Here is a 17901-nt window from a genome sequence, read left to right as displayed (position 1 = left end):
TTATGCGGCATATAATTATACCGTATTAACCCCGGCAGGAAAATAAGCAGCAGTTTGCAGAACCTCCAATGATATTTACAAGTTTCATTGAAATTAAATATGATCAAGCGTACTTTTGGGCTAGTCCAAGTGATGATTCCTTGGGTAGGTTGATGTGTAGGGTAGATGAGAGAGAGAGAGGATCGGGGTGGTGGATAAAGTATCATAGCCTGGATGTCAATGCGATACATTACTTTACAGTAATTCCTAGAATTCATACATTGTACATGATGGCGGATACCGGTACGTTATATCTCAGAAGAAGGAACAGTGATGGAGGGGGCCCGACATTACTACCAAAACACAGAGTTGCATATAAGAAGACAGTTGTAAAGAAAAAATGGAAAATTCGCCAGGCGCGGATGCAGAGGGTGCAGAGGTGTACAGTGTACAACCTCCTCTTTTCAACCCCACACAAAAATTAATAGTGTATTGTGTAGCACATTCTTGTGTGCAGACCTAATGTATACCTTCCTAAATATGTCTCACTATAGTGCACGACTTCACATCTAAAATGTATTGTTTTTCTTTCTGGAGAAGGGCCCCTGTTCCTCCCTACATCGGAGTTCAACGACCCAGCGCTACATCCTCCTTTTAAAAGTTGCCCCTGTCATGTCCCCACCTCCACCCCACCCCCACGGGACCATACCCTGATACATCTTTACTTCATGTACTTATCTTTTCATTTCTTCTTTCTACAGTACCTCCAAAGATGTCTATACGTATCAATGGAAATGAACTTGATCAAGCATATCTTTGGGTTCCTAAAGATGTGTCATTAAATATAACTTGTCTTGCCTCGGAATCCAGACCAGCAGTAAACGTTACTGTGGTTATTAATAACAGTGAAGAGATCTATGGGCTTCCACTAACATATGTAGAACATGTAACTGAAAACGTTCCAACGATTTCAACATCTGTGTTCTCGAGTTATCGACCGGATAAAGACGTGGTTACGATATCCTGCAATGCTTATGGCGTCTCCTCGAAAGTTTATCATTTTAATGTTTCACTCTATACCTATGGTAAGGATCAACTTAATATCTATTCACGGTTTCAGTTTCAAACCATATATTTCATTAACTTACACTTAAAAAGTTCGTTTTAATGGCATGTCCATTAATATCGAGAATATATATATATAGGCCTATATAAGTTTGAATAATAACGTAACATAAATATTGGGTTTCGTGTTCAAGGGGCTATCTAGTTATGTTCTGTGAAAGTTGTGATGTCATGATGGTGACAAGACGCGCGCAATCATTTCAGCTTCTTCTTCACGGTGATGTCTTATTGCTTCGCTGCTTTGATAGTAATTTTGCGTTGAATTTTTATTGCGTTGAGCTGACCCCCCCCCTCCCCCACCTTAGAGAACTCCTGAATTCACCACTGTGCTTGTAAGGTGATTGGGGAGGGAAGGGGGAGGGGGTAAATTATCACAAAAGAAGAAACAAACTTGGCTGTTCACAAATTTTCTTTCAAACGTCAAGTCTTTCCAGATCTTTATATGACTTTTAATGGCAAAAGGGTCGAGAAAGAACATTTTGTGAAAGCAGAGACGATGTTAAATGTGTCATGCCATGCTGAAGGAGCAAAACCCGAGGCGGAGCTATCGCTTTACCTCTTTAACAAGAAACTTGCAGCTATGAGAGATTCGACGTTCAATGAACATTCCACAATAATTACGTATCCTCTGGTAAAACGGCTGGAACCCGAGACTATCACCTGCGAAAGCATACAACACATCCCAAATGTCACTAATCCCGAAAACAGCGTAACGATAATATTGGAATTATCTGGTAAGAAACATCAAACAATGAGCTCCAAGCTTTATTAAAAGAGATATAACATCGTTAGTATATATTACCGTCCGTGCACCGGTTTATGTAGAGGAGAATATAATCGTTGAGTTTATCTAAGCTTATGTTATCGACGATATAACTGTTAAAACATCCATAGACGTATGTAACGATCGTGTTATAACCGTCGAAGGATTTAAGTATATACTTAAGGATGCAATCGTAACAGGTGTCTAAACAAACATACATTCCGTCGTCGAGACATTCTTTGTATTAATATTAATCCCAGTTGGAAAATATAAAAACTTTGGGACTTTGAGTTCACTATATGCAAACTGTCCTGGTAAAACTACATGCATTTCATCGTTACGGCAATTTGGGGGTTGAATGCAATTGAAAAATTGACTAAAACCAAACTGAAATAGCTTCAAAACATCAACATGGTATCGGCTGATTTGTTTTATTTACAAAACAAAAATGACTATACAGGACGTATCTATTTATTTTGTATGTCTTCTGTTACTTTGTTTATCTTTCAGAAGAGTCAACAAGGACAACAACACCTACAATTTTAGTGCCTTCTTCATCTTCAGGTCTGACTTAATAAATTACTTTGATGCGATTAGAACATAAAGTTTCCCCGGATATCTATTTAAGTTAGCTGAATGATGTAACATACAGAAAAGAAACGGGAAACTATTTTAAAATTATCAAAAGTAGCAGCATTTCTACTTTCCTTTATTCCATTTCATTTATTAGCTCACGTACATGTAATTGTCACATCATAAATATTCCACAATCGACTTTCATGCTTAGCATATAATTTTCAGAGCAACTGCTTTCTTTAACGTAAAACATGGCGAACTGATACACTGAGTTTATTGTAAATTGTTATAAGTGGTATAGAAATACATCTTGAACTGATAGACCAACAACATCTAAAAAATTAATTTGTACTTGATTAATATACTTTATATATATATATATATAGTATATATATATATATATATAGTATATATATATATATAGACACATATATATAGACATATATATATAGACATATATATAGACATATATATAGACATATATATAGACATATATATATAGACATATATATAGACATATATATATAGACATATATATAGACATATATATAGACATATATATAGACATATATATATAGACATATATATAGACATATATATATAGACATATATATAGACATATATATATATACTCTATTTATTTGATCTATTCATTTTGATAGCTTAATATATATTTTCGTTTTGATCATTCATGCTTTACTATTTTGATTAATTTATATCTTTTTATATCTTTCATTTCCTAGTAGGAGGGGTCTTTTCTCTTCTTCAGTGGTTGAGTTCCACTTTAGCTTTATTGTGTATCCTCTCATTCTTTGTCTGTGGCTACAAAATAATCATCAAACTCAGATGTAAGTGCATGTACTCATCACCATTTGTTTTTGTCGTAACAATTATTATGCAATACTCAATTGGAATTGTTAGTTAAAATGAAAGTGTATAGTTAACGAAATATAAAAATAAAATCAATAATGGAATTTGACAGAAGAGTGTACAAGGTCAGCTTAATGGCATGCGACATGATTCATTATGTATTTAATAAATTATGGAACAATTCTTACACTCCTTTTCACTTAAGTTGATAGATTTTCTACTTGTTTGCATTTCCTTTGTAGCTTCGATGTCTGCTAACTTATCAACGTAAGTTATATATTTTTAATAATATTTTACACAGTTTATTTTACCCCCCCCCCCCCCAAGAAAAAAATCTAACATTTATGTGATTATATAGCAATTTACAATGTTAGCATAACCTGCAAGTTCAGAAAACGACTTTGAAAGGCATATTGGATTTTTTTTTTTTTTTTTTTTTTTGACTAGGAATACAGATTCCAATCTCCGTGCACCATCTCAGATTCAATTGAACAGCCTGCCACCAACCGACCAATCACGTACGTTAATCAATCATATCATCCATACACTATAAAATGGCTTGAAATTAATTACATTAATATTACATGGTAATGATATTATTTATAACATTTATCTTCCTTAGTTCTGCAGAATACTTTACAAGGAAGTTTTAAAGGAAAACCAAAGTAAGAATTTTATGTTCTGTTGTGTTTTGTTCTGCTGGTTTTTTTTTCCTTCTTCCGTAAAATGATATAGTGAAGTTTCTTGTAAACATATAGTATATATGACGTTATCCGAAAAAAATTCTCACTTGTAGTGATTAAACCATTTCAAATCACGAGATATAGTTTAAAAAATTTCATTCCTAAAGTTAATTATGTATAAATACAACAAGAGTTTATTCATAATGATTAGCAAACAATAGCAAGGTTCGCTCAGAGTGTTATATATGCATATAAGGTTATATGTCTTTCTGGGTGTATATATATATATATATATATATATATATGTATATGTATATATATATATATATATTGTGATACTTTTGTTGTAAGGCTACAAGCTCAATGTTTTTTGTAAATTGCTTGGAATCGTATCAGAAAAATCAAATTTAAGACTTTTGATGGTATCCAACCAATCATGACATTAAAACAGAGAAAATACGAATGTAGTTGGTGCTTTAATCTTTGCATATATAATATGACAATATTTTAATAGTAGCTGTTAAATATCGACTTGTAACGAAATTAAAAGCGTTTTCAATATTCTCTCTGTCTCTCGATTTAGATCCGATCTTCCAAGCATCCCGAGTGATGAGAGTAATTCTTTAAACTCGACTGGAAGCAGTGAAACTAGTGAGTTATGTTGATAATATTTTATGCTATTTTGCGATAACCAATCTTAATGTATATAGGCTCGTTTATTTTGTTTTTGCTCTTGATATAACTGTTTCAATTGTAGAACTATATTGAAAATGGTTTCAAACCCTTAAATATTTATCTCTGCTAACAGGGTGAGTGTCACATATGTGAAAATTACAAATATATTAGAGGAGAATTGATTTATACATAATAAATCTATAATAGTTCGTCTTTATCCGGATGACAGGATTTTGATTTGGAAGCTTTGAATCAAATTCTTCAGGGTTTGTAGATGCTCCTCTGAATAATGTCGAGAAAAAAAAACCGTTGCGTCATTAGAAGCTGATAATAAAATCCATGAGTATACTGTTCTAAGTCACGCACGCTATAAATATATGTTCTCTTAAAGTTTTAATTCTTCATCACCATATGGTTTTTTTCGTCTCATCTATCCCTCCCTCTTCCTGCCTCCTCCCCTCCCCCTCCCTCAACCCTCCCCGATACTTAGATTATTACTCTGCAGCGAAGGAAGGTACTGGAAAGGACAGAATTTTCAGTGAGAACGATTTCTGTCTCTTATTAAGTATAAAGATTGGAACCATATACAATAGATGGATGGGAACAATTCACGGCAAAAAATGCGCTGTTCTAACGACTGCTTCAGGTAAACAAAAATTATGACTTTATTAAAGAGTATTTTTGTGAGAGGTTGTTTGCAAAACATAGGATGATGTGTATATACCATTCGGCGATAATACTTAGTAGATTATTGTTGTGATGTTGGTTTTGCTTCATATATATCTTCATGAGAAGAGGATGTGTGTAAGGAAAGGGGAGGGGAGGGGGAGGGTGGGAGGAAATAGAGAAAGGGTGAGGGGAATAGTGAAGAGGGGAAAGTCTGTGTGAAGTAGATAGTGGTGAGTTGTAGTGCTTGTGTGAGAGGGGTTGGAGGGGAGGGGGGGGGGGACATTCCCGAGGCATTCAAATCTACTTGAACCCTTCTCGATACCTAGTAAAATTCGGAGGGCATAGTAGTCTAAGGGGAGGAAAGGGGAGTGTTGACAAGTTTTCAATACAGTTTTCCTTTTGTAATGTGTATGACACAGGCCCATACTAGGCCAATGTGTAAAAGGTAACACTGTACCCTGGGATTTCTTTCATTATTTTCCGTGACGTCAGATGGAGTTATAAAGAAGAAGATTATCCATTGGGATGAATTTGTTAAGCGAGCACTTGATCTGCCGAAAACTAATCACCTGACTAAAATTGCAGGAATAGGAGTAGATAAAAGTAAGTATATTATTGAAAGAAAGTTATTTACTATTTGTCGATGTATTGATCAAAGAAATGATAACGAATTAATTCGTGTTCCAACTTTCTAACTACCGTGATAGAACAGGACTATAACTAAGTGTTATATTATCCGTAAGCAATGGAGGGGGAAGAGTGAAGGGTGATGGTGGTGGAGGGGGGGAGAGAAAAGATCAGTGATTTTGCTGTACCTTCACACGTTACGATCCATCATGCATCTTTTTGGTTTGCTTTGTTTTCTATAAAACAGTTACATAATTCGAACCTCGCATAGCGTTCTGTGTCAGTTGTTACACCTCTCTGATCGGTGTACCTTGATGAATATAACAGAGGGTCAATTGCCCAATAGTCTGTTTCTCTGTTTGCTTGCTTGTTTGTATGTTTGTTGTTTTTGTTTGTGTGACCAGTACAGGTTGAAGCGTTAAACTCTATACACATATCTTACTTCGTATGGTATCGAGTATAGGCTTAAAATTGTTTAAGATCGACTTACTTCCATTATTATTTCGGATTATGATATAAACCTCGTTAAACTAACGGTATATGAGAGATTCGTGTTAATTTGATAAGATTTTTTTGCACGTGCGTGCAGTTCGAAGCATGAAACACTATTTTACAAAGTATTGATATATTTTCCCTGGACTATTTGACTGTATAATGTTCATTAGTGCACTTCCTTAGCCTAACCATGGACGAGTGCACTTGTTGAAGTCAATTCGGTGTCATGTAATTAAATAGCCAATCGTCCATATAGGCTACTGCTGAATCTGCTGATATATGTTATAACCTTGAACCATTAATAACACTCACTTGATGGTGTATAGTCTCTTTTATTGATTTAATTTATGTTTTATAGCAGGTACGCTTTACCTCATAACGGAACATGTTGTTTGTGAGACTTTGGACAGCCGACTGAACTTTGACCCTGATTCAGAAAGCACACAAAGTCCAATGACAGTACCTGATGTCATGAAGCATATATCTGGAATTTTAGAAGGAATGGAATTTATTAAATCATATGGGGTAAGTCATGTACATAATAATAGGTTAGTTTTATATTTTTCCCCTCCCCTTCCCCTTCACCTCCTTCCCCTCTCCTCTCCCCTCCAATCCCATCCTCTCTACTTATCACTTACCCCTCCACTTCCATCCTCAACTATTACCCCTTCCGGGGGAGATGAAGTTTGTCATCCATTCACCCACAAAGTGACTGTCGTTATACTTGTATATTATACCTATACTAACGGATGTTAATGACTTTGCTAGACTTTGATAAAAAAAAAAATTAAAATAATTCTTCATAGATATGACTTTTTCAAACACAATCTTTTCCCAAGTTGTTGTTTCACACAGTCATATATGACATTTAACAAAAGATGAAGTTAGTAATCGTTTTTAAATTTGGAACCGGTTTTTATTCTTATGACTCACAGTTTTTACATCCGGGCTTTTCAACAAAGAAAGTTTTATACACCAAAGACGGAATATGTAAATTATATGATTTTTGCCTGGCTGAAGACGCACCAAAGATCGTGTCTCTAAAGAAGTCGCTGGTAGATATTCCATTTTTATGTATATTTTATTAAAGTTCTTTAATTCTACTTGTTATCAATTCTTCGTATTTAGACCTAAACTAACAATTATCACATAATGTCACTTATTGAGCTGGGAGGGTGGGGGGTGTAAATGTGGGGCTGGGGAGTAGTTTCGAGGAGCATATCTGTCCCCCATGAGACTTCTCTGCTTCGCTGTTTTTATGACGTAATATAGAGTTTTCGTAGCAAAGATTTTCAGTTACTAACCACAACTGTCTCAAATATGTTTTTTACATTTTTTTTTCAAAGTTTAGCAGTTCAGACGTTTGTTCGCTCATATTCAATTCTTACTACCAAAATCTTTTCTTGAATCAAAATTAAAGTTGCAGCATATCTTAATCATTTTTTTCTCACAAATTCAGTATTAAATTGAAAAGGATTTAGAAGGGTTTTCTTCACAAATTCATTTCCTCACCAAATAAACTTTAATAAGAGAAGTGTTAATAACTCGAAAATCCTAACAGAAATGTTCTCCAGGTACGTTCCATGGTAGGACTGTCCACATGAGAAGTACAAATTTGAAATCTTTAAAACTTAAATACATATACAACCCCCCCCCCCAGAAAAGGGGGTTGTTTTCATTTCATTTCAAGTTGACTATATATGCAAGCTTTAATGAATTATATTAATTGTTATGTTACTTTCTACCGCACGTGACTTAAAGTCTCGGGCGTATACCGCGCACCTTATATAGTTTGTCAATCATTGCGATCGTCTGCGATACTATGTGCACCTTTTCCTGTACGTTGTATTTGATATCTTTAAACTCTCTTGGAATACCTCATATGGGGAGTTATGGAGAACAAACTGAAAATGAAACTGCATATTTGTCGACAAATGATTAACAGAGAGGTATACCTTAACCTCCATTATTTCCTTTTATTTGACAGATGGTTTCATTCACTTTAAACCAGTTTCCTCCAGAATCTGTCTTCCGAAATGAATACTCACATGAAAGTGACGTATGGTCTACGGCTGTAGTTATATGGGAGCTCTTATCAGATGGTGATTATACACTAATAAAATTACTTTTGTACATGTACAATTACCTTTCATCTTCACACAAATAACCTATTTTTTAACTGATGGGGTAAATATGAGTTCGTAATGTTTTAGCGTCGTTTGTACATAGGTTACTGGACTGCGACATAACGAGCGTGTTGTGTTGATGAAGTTGTTTTGTCACAGGGTCCCTTAATGCAAGGGTGGATGCAACATTACCCCATCTCCCGGTCACCCCCCCTATCCACCCCCAGGCTCAGCCCATAAATTCAGCCCTGTCTTTTTACATTTTATTCTACTCTATGGTAATAAGATAAAAAAGGGAACATTGTGAATAAGTTTGAAAGGCAAATACGTATCGAACCAGGTCACGGATAGTCTGTCTGTGGTTATAGCCACAGCCTCAGCGACGGGGAGAGACGGGGAGGGGGAGGGGAGGGGAGTGGGGGAGGAGGGAGGGGAGCAAAAAATTGTTAGGGGGCCTCGAGGGGACGCAGTGCCCATACGGAGGAAAGGGGTATACTCTTTTATTAAAAGAAGTTACTTATTTGTCAATCCATTAATATTAAAGCGAATCATAAATTTACTGAATATATACGAATACATATTGACGATAATGATGAAAGAAGAAAGACATTGACTATTTTTTCCCTTCATTTTTTATATGATATTAAGGAACCTCTCCGTTCCCAGTTGACGAGGAACTTACACCTGGTCAAGATGTCGAAACACCCAAATTAATTTGGCCTCCTAGATACCTACAACTAAGGTATATATATATGTATATTTATAAACAAAAATAATCGTTTTGAAAATGTGTTTACGTTTACTCACACAGGCAAAGATAACTTCTTGGCAATTTCTCATAATGCAATTGGAATACTGAATTATGTACGAAAACAAGGTAAAAAGGTATGAGGTGGAAGGGGAGGGGGAGGAAAGGAAGTGCGTGTGAATATGGGAAGATCGTGAGGGGAGAGGTGTTGAGGGTACGTTATGTCTAATTTGCTAACTTTGACGGGTTTTATTTTTTTTAAGTAACATATATAGGTTGACTTCTCCGATAACGACATAACACATCACGTCTTTACTCTGCATGATATATTGTGTTGCTTTGTTCATAATTTGTTGTTAAAAAGATAATTGGCACCAGCTTCGATTGAAATATGAAATAAATCAAAGAACCAGGTTAAATCTCCTTGCATTGCCTTGTTCAACAGTAATCTTTCACTATTTGACTGCTGGCATCAAAACTGCTCTTTACGACCGTCCATTCATCAACTGAGAGCTTCATTCAAATCGGTAAGAAATAATTAACATATATGTAAATTTTATTCCTTAGATAAAACTGGTTCGAATCCAGTTCCTGACAGACAATTTTTTGTTCTTTGTCAGGATTTTGTTGTCTATTTATACTGTTATATGTTATTTTTTTTTGGAAAAATATTACCCTATTTCGCTCTATTAAGTATCTTTCATAAACCTATTGTGCAATGAACTATCAATATATATATATGTTTTGCTTATGAATATGTATGAATGTCAGTAAAGGTCACCATACAAACAGGTCCAACGCATAATGATAAATGATATCCGTAACATTTAATGAAGTAAACATGTAAGCTGCGATTCATATATGCAAATTAGGGTAAAACATGAAAATGCGACATTGAAAGTATCGAATGATGGTATAAACAACAAAATATGCATGATTGAAAAATAGAACAGTTTTCTTCTTTTAATGGAAGACTAATAATATTTAGCTATGTCATAAAGAACAAAATATTCTTTTCGGCAAATCATTTGTGGTTTTGTATCTTTCTTGTCTCATCTTCTGCATTTTCCATTGCCGCCTTTAAGATATTTTTTGTATTAATAAGTTTTGTTTTCCATTTCTATTCATATAGATATTCGAAACGTTAATTGAAAATAGCTTCTACGAGATACCACTATCCAGTTTGTATACACCGATGGGAGGAGGCGTTGTTTCATCTCAAAAGCCGGATAATGGCGAACGAGCCTCAATTCCGGAAGGAGAGGCAGAAATGTAAAAGGACTACGTAATACCGTATTCTATAAAAAAAAAATATATATAAAAAACAACATGAAAAACATATTTAGCTTTTTATTTTTATTTAATTTTTTATTATTGTCATCTTTAATGAGTGTATAGTCCTGCTCAGTGTAGGAGCACTGCTTTCCAGAGGAGCCCTCAAATCTTAAGTATGTGTGCCCGCAAGATATGTTTACAGAGCGCCTCTGTATGCGCCCCCCCCCCCCCTTCCCTCCTTGGAAAAATTGCATTCAATTCTATTTTGGGGTTTATATGATATTAACAGCTGAAATTTTCACAACTTGAAGCAAAGTATTCAAGTTGTTTTAATTTCATTCAGGCCAAGAAAAAAAATGCTATACTTCTTCTTCTTAATATATTGCATGATATATTACATTATTCATTAAATATTAAAGCTAATGATATAGATATGAACAAATATTAAAATGTCTGAAAACATCTGAATATATTTGAACAAAACCTAAACAAATCAAATTTTACATATATTTTATTCTTGTATATATGTTAGTAACAATCACAAGATATATTGTGCGCATATATTCTATATGTCCGTTGTGAGATCATTGTACTTCTATGTTTAATATAGTTTAAAATGTGTAGCCTATAGGCGTAATGATTTCAATGGAATATGAATGCATTTACTATACAAGGAAGTTCAAACGCTATATTAAAGGCCTAAGCCTATTTATATATCATTATTGTTATTAACAGCTCACTAACGCACTGCAGTGTTTTGTTCTCTTAATGACGATGAAAATAAAACCAGCAAGATAGAAAGTGAAAGAGTATACTGATATATACACTACAAAATGACATTGTTTTAATTGCAATCTTGTTCATTCAAGTTACATACAACACGCTTAGCCTATATATACATTCGCAATGACCAGAACAGGTTGTATATCATTATAGACTGTATATGTTGTCATAGTATATACAACTAGTGTGATAAGATACACTGATACATATACAATGCCAATTTAGATTGTTCAGTGATTGGGGTTCATATTCGTAGCAGACAACTTTATTATTTATGTAATATAGGAGGGGTTTTTTTTTGGGGGGGGGAGGGGTGGTGGTGCGGGTGAGATCAAGGTGAGGGACACTCCTTTCAATACCTGAAAGGTGTTGTGAAACTACTTCATCGAAATTGTATTACTATATAGTTTATTTATTTTAACGTGTTACGTCAGAGCTGCAAAGTTGCAAACACAAACATGTTTGATATCGCGTGGAATGAGTCGTTTGAAACTTTTACAAAATGAAACGACTTATAACAACGAATTAAAGTCAAAATAACTTCATATCAAAATAACTTCATATCAAATTCATATCATAAGTTAGTACTTTGTTGTATAAAACATTTAACTAATCTTAAAATGAAATATAAAGAATATACAGTTTCCAATTCGAAGGGCTTCGTGGAAGGGATACGAAAAATGTCTCCACTGTGCCTTTTAACCACGTCACTATATGCAGGCCCTATGCATTACTTTAAAGTCACTTGCCATTTTCTCCATTACCTTCGTGAAGCGTACTTGAAACCGTCATCTCATACGATACGGTATATGTAGACCATAGTACGGTTTTAGGTTTACTAGTAATTGGTTCGGTTTACAGATGTAGATCTAAGCCGAAAAAAAAGACAAAACTGAATTTACAGTATAATTAACACTGAAAATGTATGTATCACTTGCAAATACGAAATTAGCTTTAGGCCTATAGTCCTTTTTACCGATACGGGTTTTCATCTAACAAAATGTCGGTTTGGATAAGCCCGTATACTTGGTCACTTGGGATTTGAACTGAAGGGGAAGAGAAGGTTATACTAATAGGTCACGAGTATAAGGGAATGGAAATATGAAAAATTAATATCGGGCATTCTTTCGAGACCAACGATTTCTTTTCTTTTTCATGAAATCAAAACAATTAATTCTAAATTAGTTAATTTATTCATTCCCGTATATAGAAAATAATGAAATTTTAAAAACCCACAGACTCTTAATAGGTCCTCAATTACTCATTGCGGGCGTAGGCTATGCATACTGTAATCATGAGCCTTTGTTGTATAATATGATGGCAAATTTGCAGGGACTGTATACGGGAAGAATGACGGGAGTGGAGGAACCCCACCGTGACCCCCTCTAACCCTCACACCCCTGTCCTTCCTCTGGTACTTTCAGAAGACCTATAATCAGTTTATAAATTGTCGACAAATCAGTTAAATCCTGCATGAGCTGTACTATAATTGGTTATGTTCAGCTAGTAGTGATGGTCGAAGCATCCCTCGTGTCACTCAACAATAATCAGACTCATTTAAAAATAGACCTAAACACAGACAGAAATCAATTTAATGGCGAGTACTGATGGCGAAATATCTAGAATATATGTAATAATACATACAAGGTAATAAAACTAGCAGATTTTATTTAAATTCTTCGTACAGTTGTAAAATATCGGCCCTCGGTAGCTTACAGAACAGCACAACCTGTTAGTCGAGGGGCTACGAATTCTCGAAAGACAATTTAAATGTTAGAAAGAGAAAGAAAAATTATACTTACCTATTTGATCTGTCACTAAAGTGATAATACATAAAGGAAGATTGCCAATAAATCTACCTTTTGACAATATAATAAATATTTTTGGTTCCTATGTCGATTTACACAAAGTGACGAATAGGGCTTGTATCGCCCTACGGGAGAAATATAATACAACATAATGCGTACTTTAAGCTCGAAAGCAATAATGCTTGCACAGTTTATCATGCAAACCATTAGTACACAAAGAAGGGAGACGGCCATAGAAATTGAACTACTTTCAATTTCTATGATATATATATATATATATATATATATATATATATATATATATATATATATATATATAAATATATATAGGCCTATATATACATATAAGCCTATATATATATAGGCCTATATATATATATATATATATTTGGCCATACAAAATGTTATGCAGGATTGTGCTACTGGCTAAAAGATCCAGGAATTTTCCTGTATATTTTAATAAGTGACCAACTCAGCAACGTACAGAATATTTGTTTAGCTCCATTTTATGTTTTTCGACGCTATTCCATATTTTCAATTGATTTTTACACATGCAATTCTACGGAAGCCCATTTTTTTCTTTTTTTTCCCCTTGAATCCGAAGGAAAACAGATTTCTGATTTTAAAATAAATAGATTTCGGATTTTTAAATAAGGATTTCGGATTTTAAAAAACAGATTTCGGATTTTAAAAAACAGATTTCGGATTTTAAAAAATGGATTTCGGATTTTAAAATAAGGGTTTCGGATTCAAGGGGGAAAAGAACAACCTTGGCCTTAATGGGCTTCCGTACAATTCAATACGCGAATGGATTTTAAGGATTTATCAATTACTCGCTGATTAAATGCCATTTGGTTAAACTATTTATGGTGCTACATGTTTTATATTGCTTTAATTGCTTTCATTCAGTACTGAAAATGTTTGGTAATACTATTATTATCTCGACATTTGATCATCTTGAGGTTGAATTTGTTAAATTTCCACTCATCATTTCATTCAAAATAAATCCTGAGTCGGACAGATAATTCTGATATTACTCTAACAACTTTAGTTGTTAGTTCATTTCATATTCGCGCATTTTGATGATATTTTATGTTACATATATACAGGCATCATCTTTTCGGTCTGTCTTTTTTTTTAATAAGCCTCTGAAGAAGATCCTGCTAGGGTCCTCTTACTAGGCCCTCTTACTTTTACACATTCTTTTTAATAAGGATACATATAGGCTACCGTATATTTTTCCGGTTCGCTGAGATTTAATCAGTAAAGGAGAAGAATGACATGTTTTGCGTTACTGTATTTCAAAACAATAGTCTACACGATGGAAGTGTGATATTTTCGAACATGTCTAGGTTATACAAAGTTAATCTAGGCTCTCGGTTTATCAGAAAAAAAATATTTAAACCTTCGTGGCAAACTCACTAGTTGTGGCAACCGCACCAGTGATTGTCGCAAATGTATTGCTGCGGCAAATCCCCAAACCTATCGGCATCCGTACGAATGCAAAGCTGACGGTATCAACAAAATCCGAGTTTTGGCTATACAATTCTACTTAGCGCCACCATAAATTCTTCTGCTAGGCAACCTAGTGAAAACAACTTGGCCTATATTTTGTTATTTTAACTGCAAGAAAAGCCGTAAAACTTGTCGATGGGTGCAAAAAAATAAGTAAAAACTTCTTGTCATAAGCTAATAGAAAGCCTTTTAACATGGACCCTTCTGAAGATAATGATTCAAGGTATGTGTTCTCATTCAAGTCTCAAACAAGGAACAAATTCCATGAAAGGCTAGCTTATGACCAAAGCCGTCTGAACGATTTTCTAGTCTGTGTTAATTCAACGTTACTTGTTAGGATAACGCTTAGCCTATCCCTTGTGCGCCGTAGCTGAACTCCTATTCCTAAGCACTACACGACATCGTTTTTCACGTCTAGTAATGGTGCATATACGAAGGACAAGTATTTAATTTATGACCGTTTCACAAGTGAGACACACTTTCAGAAAAAGTAAAACTACATTTACTACTCAGTGAGTCAGTACTAGGCCTAGGTAGGAATGTGGTATGATGGTTGGTAGGCTATACGGTAAAATTTCGATAATAATGGGATTATGTTCTTTAAAGGGTAATGGTGATGATTATATCGCTGATTTTGTACAGTAGTAAATTTGGGTAAACTGGACTTTAACTTCTTATCATGCTGATACTGCTTAGGCCTAAGGACATGGTTTCAGCAACAGGAAATGTCGTTCAATTTTGGTCGATGTCATCTTTGAAATGGATTGCAATGCAGCATAATTTCAATTTCACCTACAGCACTAACGTAGCCATGCAAAATAGTCTCATACGTGGAACAATTTGTTAAATTGTGATATATATACATACATCAAGAAACTATTCAGGTTTCCTGATTGGGAATGTTATTCAGGCTTGGGGCGATTACATCTGAATGTAATCGATTACGATTACTTGAGAATGTATGATTACGATTATGATTACAGCCTAAAGTTGAAGTAATCGATTACGATTACATTGTAATGTAATCGTGATTACAATCACGATTACATTGTGGTTACTTGCACAATCCTCTGCATATCTGTTTAATATAACTCTCTGCCGGGAAATAGGGCAATGAAATAGGGCAAAGGAAGGGCATTTACAGTATATACGGACAAAATTGTGGAAGTATATCTACAATTCCTACCAGGCATTACACATTTAAGATGTGTAACCCATAAGTCCAGTAAAAAATACAATTTAAATAAGGGGTTAATCAACGGTCTAGCGTGCGTTACTCACAGGATTAATGCACGATCAGGGGATAATGCAAGCGATGCACGAGGGCGGAGCGTAGCGGAGCCCGAGTGCATCCAGCGATAGCATTAACACCCAGAGTGCATTAATCATGTGAGTAACGCACGCTAGACTGTTGATTAACCCCGTTCATTCATACACTAACATTTGTGTGGGGGAAAAATCATAAAACAAAACATTTTTGGTTAAACATATAACCAAAGATTTATTAAAGTGATGCCCCGTAATTTTACCGTGCGTTACTCACAGGATTAACCACGGTCAGCTGACCTGAATGGACCAATAGGATTTAGGAATCTTTACTAAGTATGAATGAACAGACAATTAAACAGACAACCAGTTGTGTATGCAAAAGGATTGTGAACACTGAGAGGCAGCATTGAACAGAATAATTCAGGTGATAAAAAATCCTTGAATATGGCGATCAAATCCCCAGTACTTCTTAGTATAAGTTTATTGTGCTAGAGAATTCTAGAAGCAGGAACACTTCTTTGGTCACACTAAAAGCCAATAGTAAGAATTAGTTTTAATCTTTTCTACTAATTTTGCCCTTCTGATTCAAATTTCACTGTAATCATAAATGTAATACGATTACGATTACTTTGCCCTTGTAATCGATTACGATTACGATTACTTTGTAATTTTCACAAAAGTAATCGATTACGATTACTTCAAAAAATGTAATCGATTGTAATCGATTACGATTACTGATTACGATTACCCCAAGCCTGATGTTATTTAACTGTCAATGTCAGCTACTTGATGGTGGCCATGGTCACAACCATTATGTTGAACAGGTAACATATGATAAAGAAAAAGCCGTTAATTAAGGTCAATTAAATTTTCTGTTGACATCATTACTTACTGGAACAGACTGTATTCACAGATTGCTCCCCTAACTGTTTTCAACTTTCTAATTTCTAAATGTAGCTCCTTTTTTACCTTTGATTTAATATAGGCCTGGTTCATCCGCTACATATGAAGCTTTGGGGTATGGAGCTGATGAGATGATGAATCTGGAAGAAGAGGCAGAAATGGAAGGAGAAGATGAAGAGTAAGTTGAAAACTTTGTCAACGAAAAAAAATGTATGACCTCTCAAACTGGCCCTGCATGGAGAGATGCATCATCTGATGCGATACAGTCGAGCAGAATTGTTGTTTCTGACTCATTAGGATCTCCGTAGGTGTCCAATTTGTGGACTTTTATTTGCATTATTTCTCCACAAGTTTACCATTCATCTTGCTGAGGTTTCGCTGTTTGTTTATTTGCTTTCCTCTGAAAGGAGTGGCAAACTTGACTGTCATCATTAACCTACAGTGTTAGATGCTTAAAATGCAAAAAATGTTCACAAACAACTATTAAAGGGAAAAAAATTTGATAAACTTTGAGCTGGTTGAGTTGCTCTACTTCGAAAAACTGCTTACATTCACTATGAAGATGTACAAAAGAAGTTAGGTAATATGGTGAAACTAACTCAGTGTTTACCTCCTGATTTGCACTTCGACATCAGACATTGACTAAATGACGGAAACATTGCCCTCCACTCTTCCCTTCCTCCCCACCTCACATAACTACAGTATTTACCATGATATCTCACAAAGGACTGGGTTGATCCTCTCAATCATCTTTATTATCAAAATAAAATAAAACTGTTAGCAAACTGCTTATCCACTAGAGCCTGTGTAAGAGAATGTGTAAAGGTAAGTTGGGCTGACGTTTCAATCCTAGCAGGATCTTCTTCAAAGGCTAAATGACAAGTAACAGTTACAGAAGGGACAAAAACATGCACAGAATACAGAGAGGTTAATGAGCATGGTGAACACAAAGAGATGGATGTAAGGGGAGTAGTAGACAAGGGATGGAGAGAAGAAAGAAAGAAACCAACAG

General features: G+C 34.8%; 2 protein-coding genes and 1 long non-coding RNA gene across 4 annotated transcripts in view; 2 read left to right on the top strand and 1 right to left on the bottom strand.

Annotated features, from left to right (window-relative positions):
* The first annotated feature begins 712 nt into the window (after positions 1-712).
* LOC139960309 (uncharacterized) lies at positions 713-10612 on the top strand. 2 transcript variants are annotated; one of them, XM_071958599.1, is made up of 16 exons: positions 713-1064; positions 1530-1838; positions 2378-2431; positions 3190-3291; positions 3556-3580; positions 3761-3831; positions 3936-3978; positions 4580-4647; positions 5162-5317; positions 5833-5943; positions 6821-6987; positions 7398-7517; positions 8450-8564; positions 9237-9330; positions 9782-9863; positions 10469-10612. In XM_071958599.1, exons 1-16 carry the CDS (start codon positions 752-754, stop codon positions 10610-10612), a joined length of 1974 nt encoding a protein of 657 aa, XP_071814700.1. In that variant the 5' UTR covers positions 713-751. The 2 variants fall into 2 exon arrangements, with proteins under 2 accessions (XP_071814700.1, XP_071814699.1); XM_071958598.1 differs by having other exon boundaries at positions 3187-3291.
* Positions 10437-13359, bottom strand: LOC139960310 (uncharacterized). The gene is made up of 2 exons (XR_011790466.1): positions 12159-13359; positions 10437-10634 (listed from the first exon to the last, which is right to left on the bottom strand). It is a non-coding gene; the product is annotated as an uncharacterized lncRNA (long non-coding RNA).
* Positions 13360-14771: 1412 nt separating this feature from the next.
* Positions 14772-17901, top strand: part of LOC139960068 (von Willebrand factor A domain-containing protein 3A-like) — a 38248-nt gene continuing 35118 nt past the window's right edge. The window contains exons 1-2 of the mRNA XM_071958118.1: positions 14772-14940; positions 16972-17067. Of these exons, the coding sequence (XP_071814219.1) occupies positions 14912-14940; positions 16972-17067 (125 nt within the window). The 5' untranslated portion in view covers positions 14772-14911. The remainder of the gene's footprint in view (positions 14941-16971; positions 17068-17901) is intronic.

Source organism: Apostichopus japonicus, chromosome 19, assembly GCF_037975245.1.
Source record: "Apostichopus japonicus isolate 1M-3 chromosome 19, ASM3797524v1, whole genome shotgun sequence".
Lineage (NCBI taxonomy): Eukaryota > Metazoa > Echinodermata > Holothuroidea > Aspidochirotida > Stichopodidae > Apostichopus > Apostichopus japonicus.
Note: the sequence above shows the minus strand (reverse complement) of the source record. Positions and strands in the feature narration are given on the sequence as shown.

Bases quoted from the DNA above. Each gene is read 5' to 3' on its own strand.
- LOC139960309 (XM_071958598.1), top strand. From the start codon at position 752: ATGTCTATACGTATCAATGGAAATGAACTTGATCAAGCATATCTTTGG. The intron at 5,318-5,832 runs GTAAACAAAAAT...CCGTGACGTCAG, and splicing joins TGTTCTAACGACTGCTTCAG to ATGGAGTTATAAAGAAGAAG. The intron at 6,988-7,397 runs GTAAGTCATGTA...TATGACTCACAG, and splicing joins AATTTATTAAATCATATGGG to TTTTTACATCCGGGCTTTTC.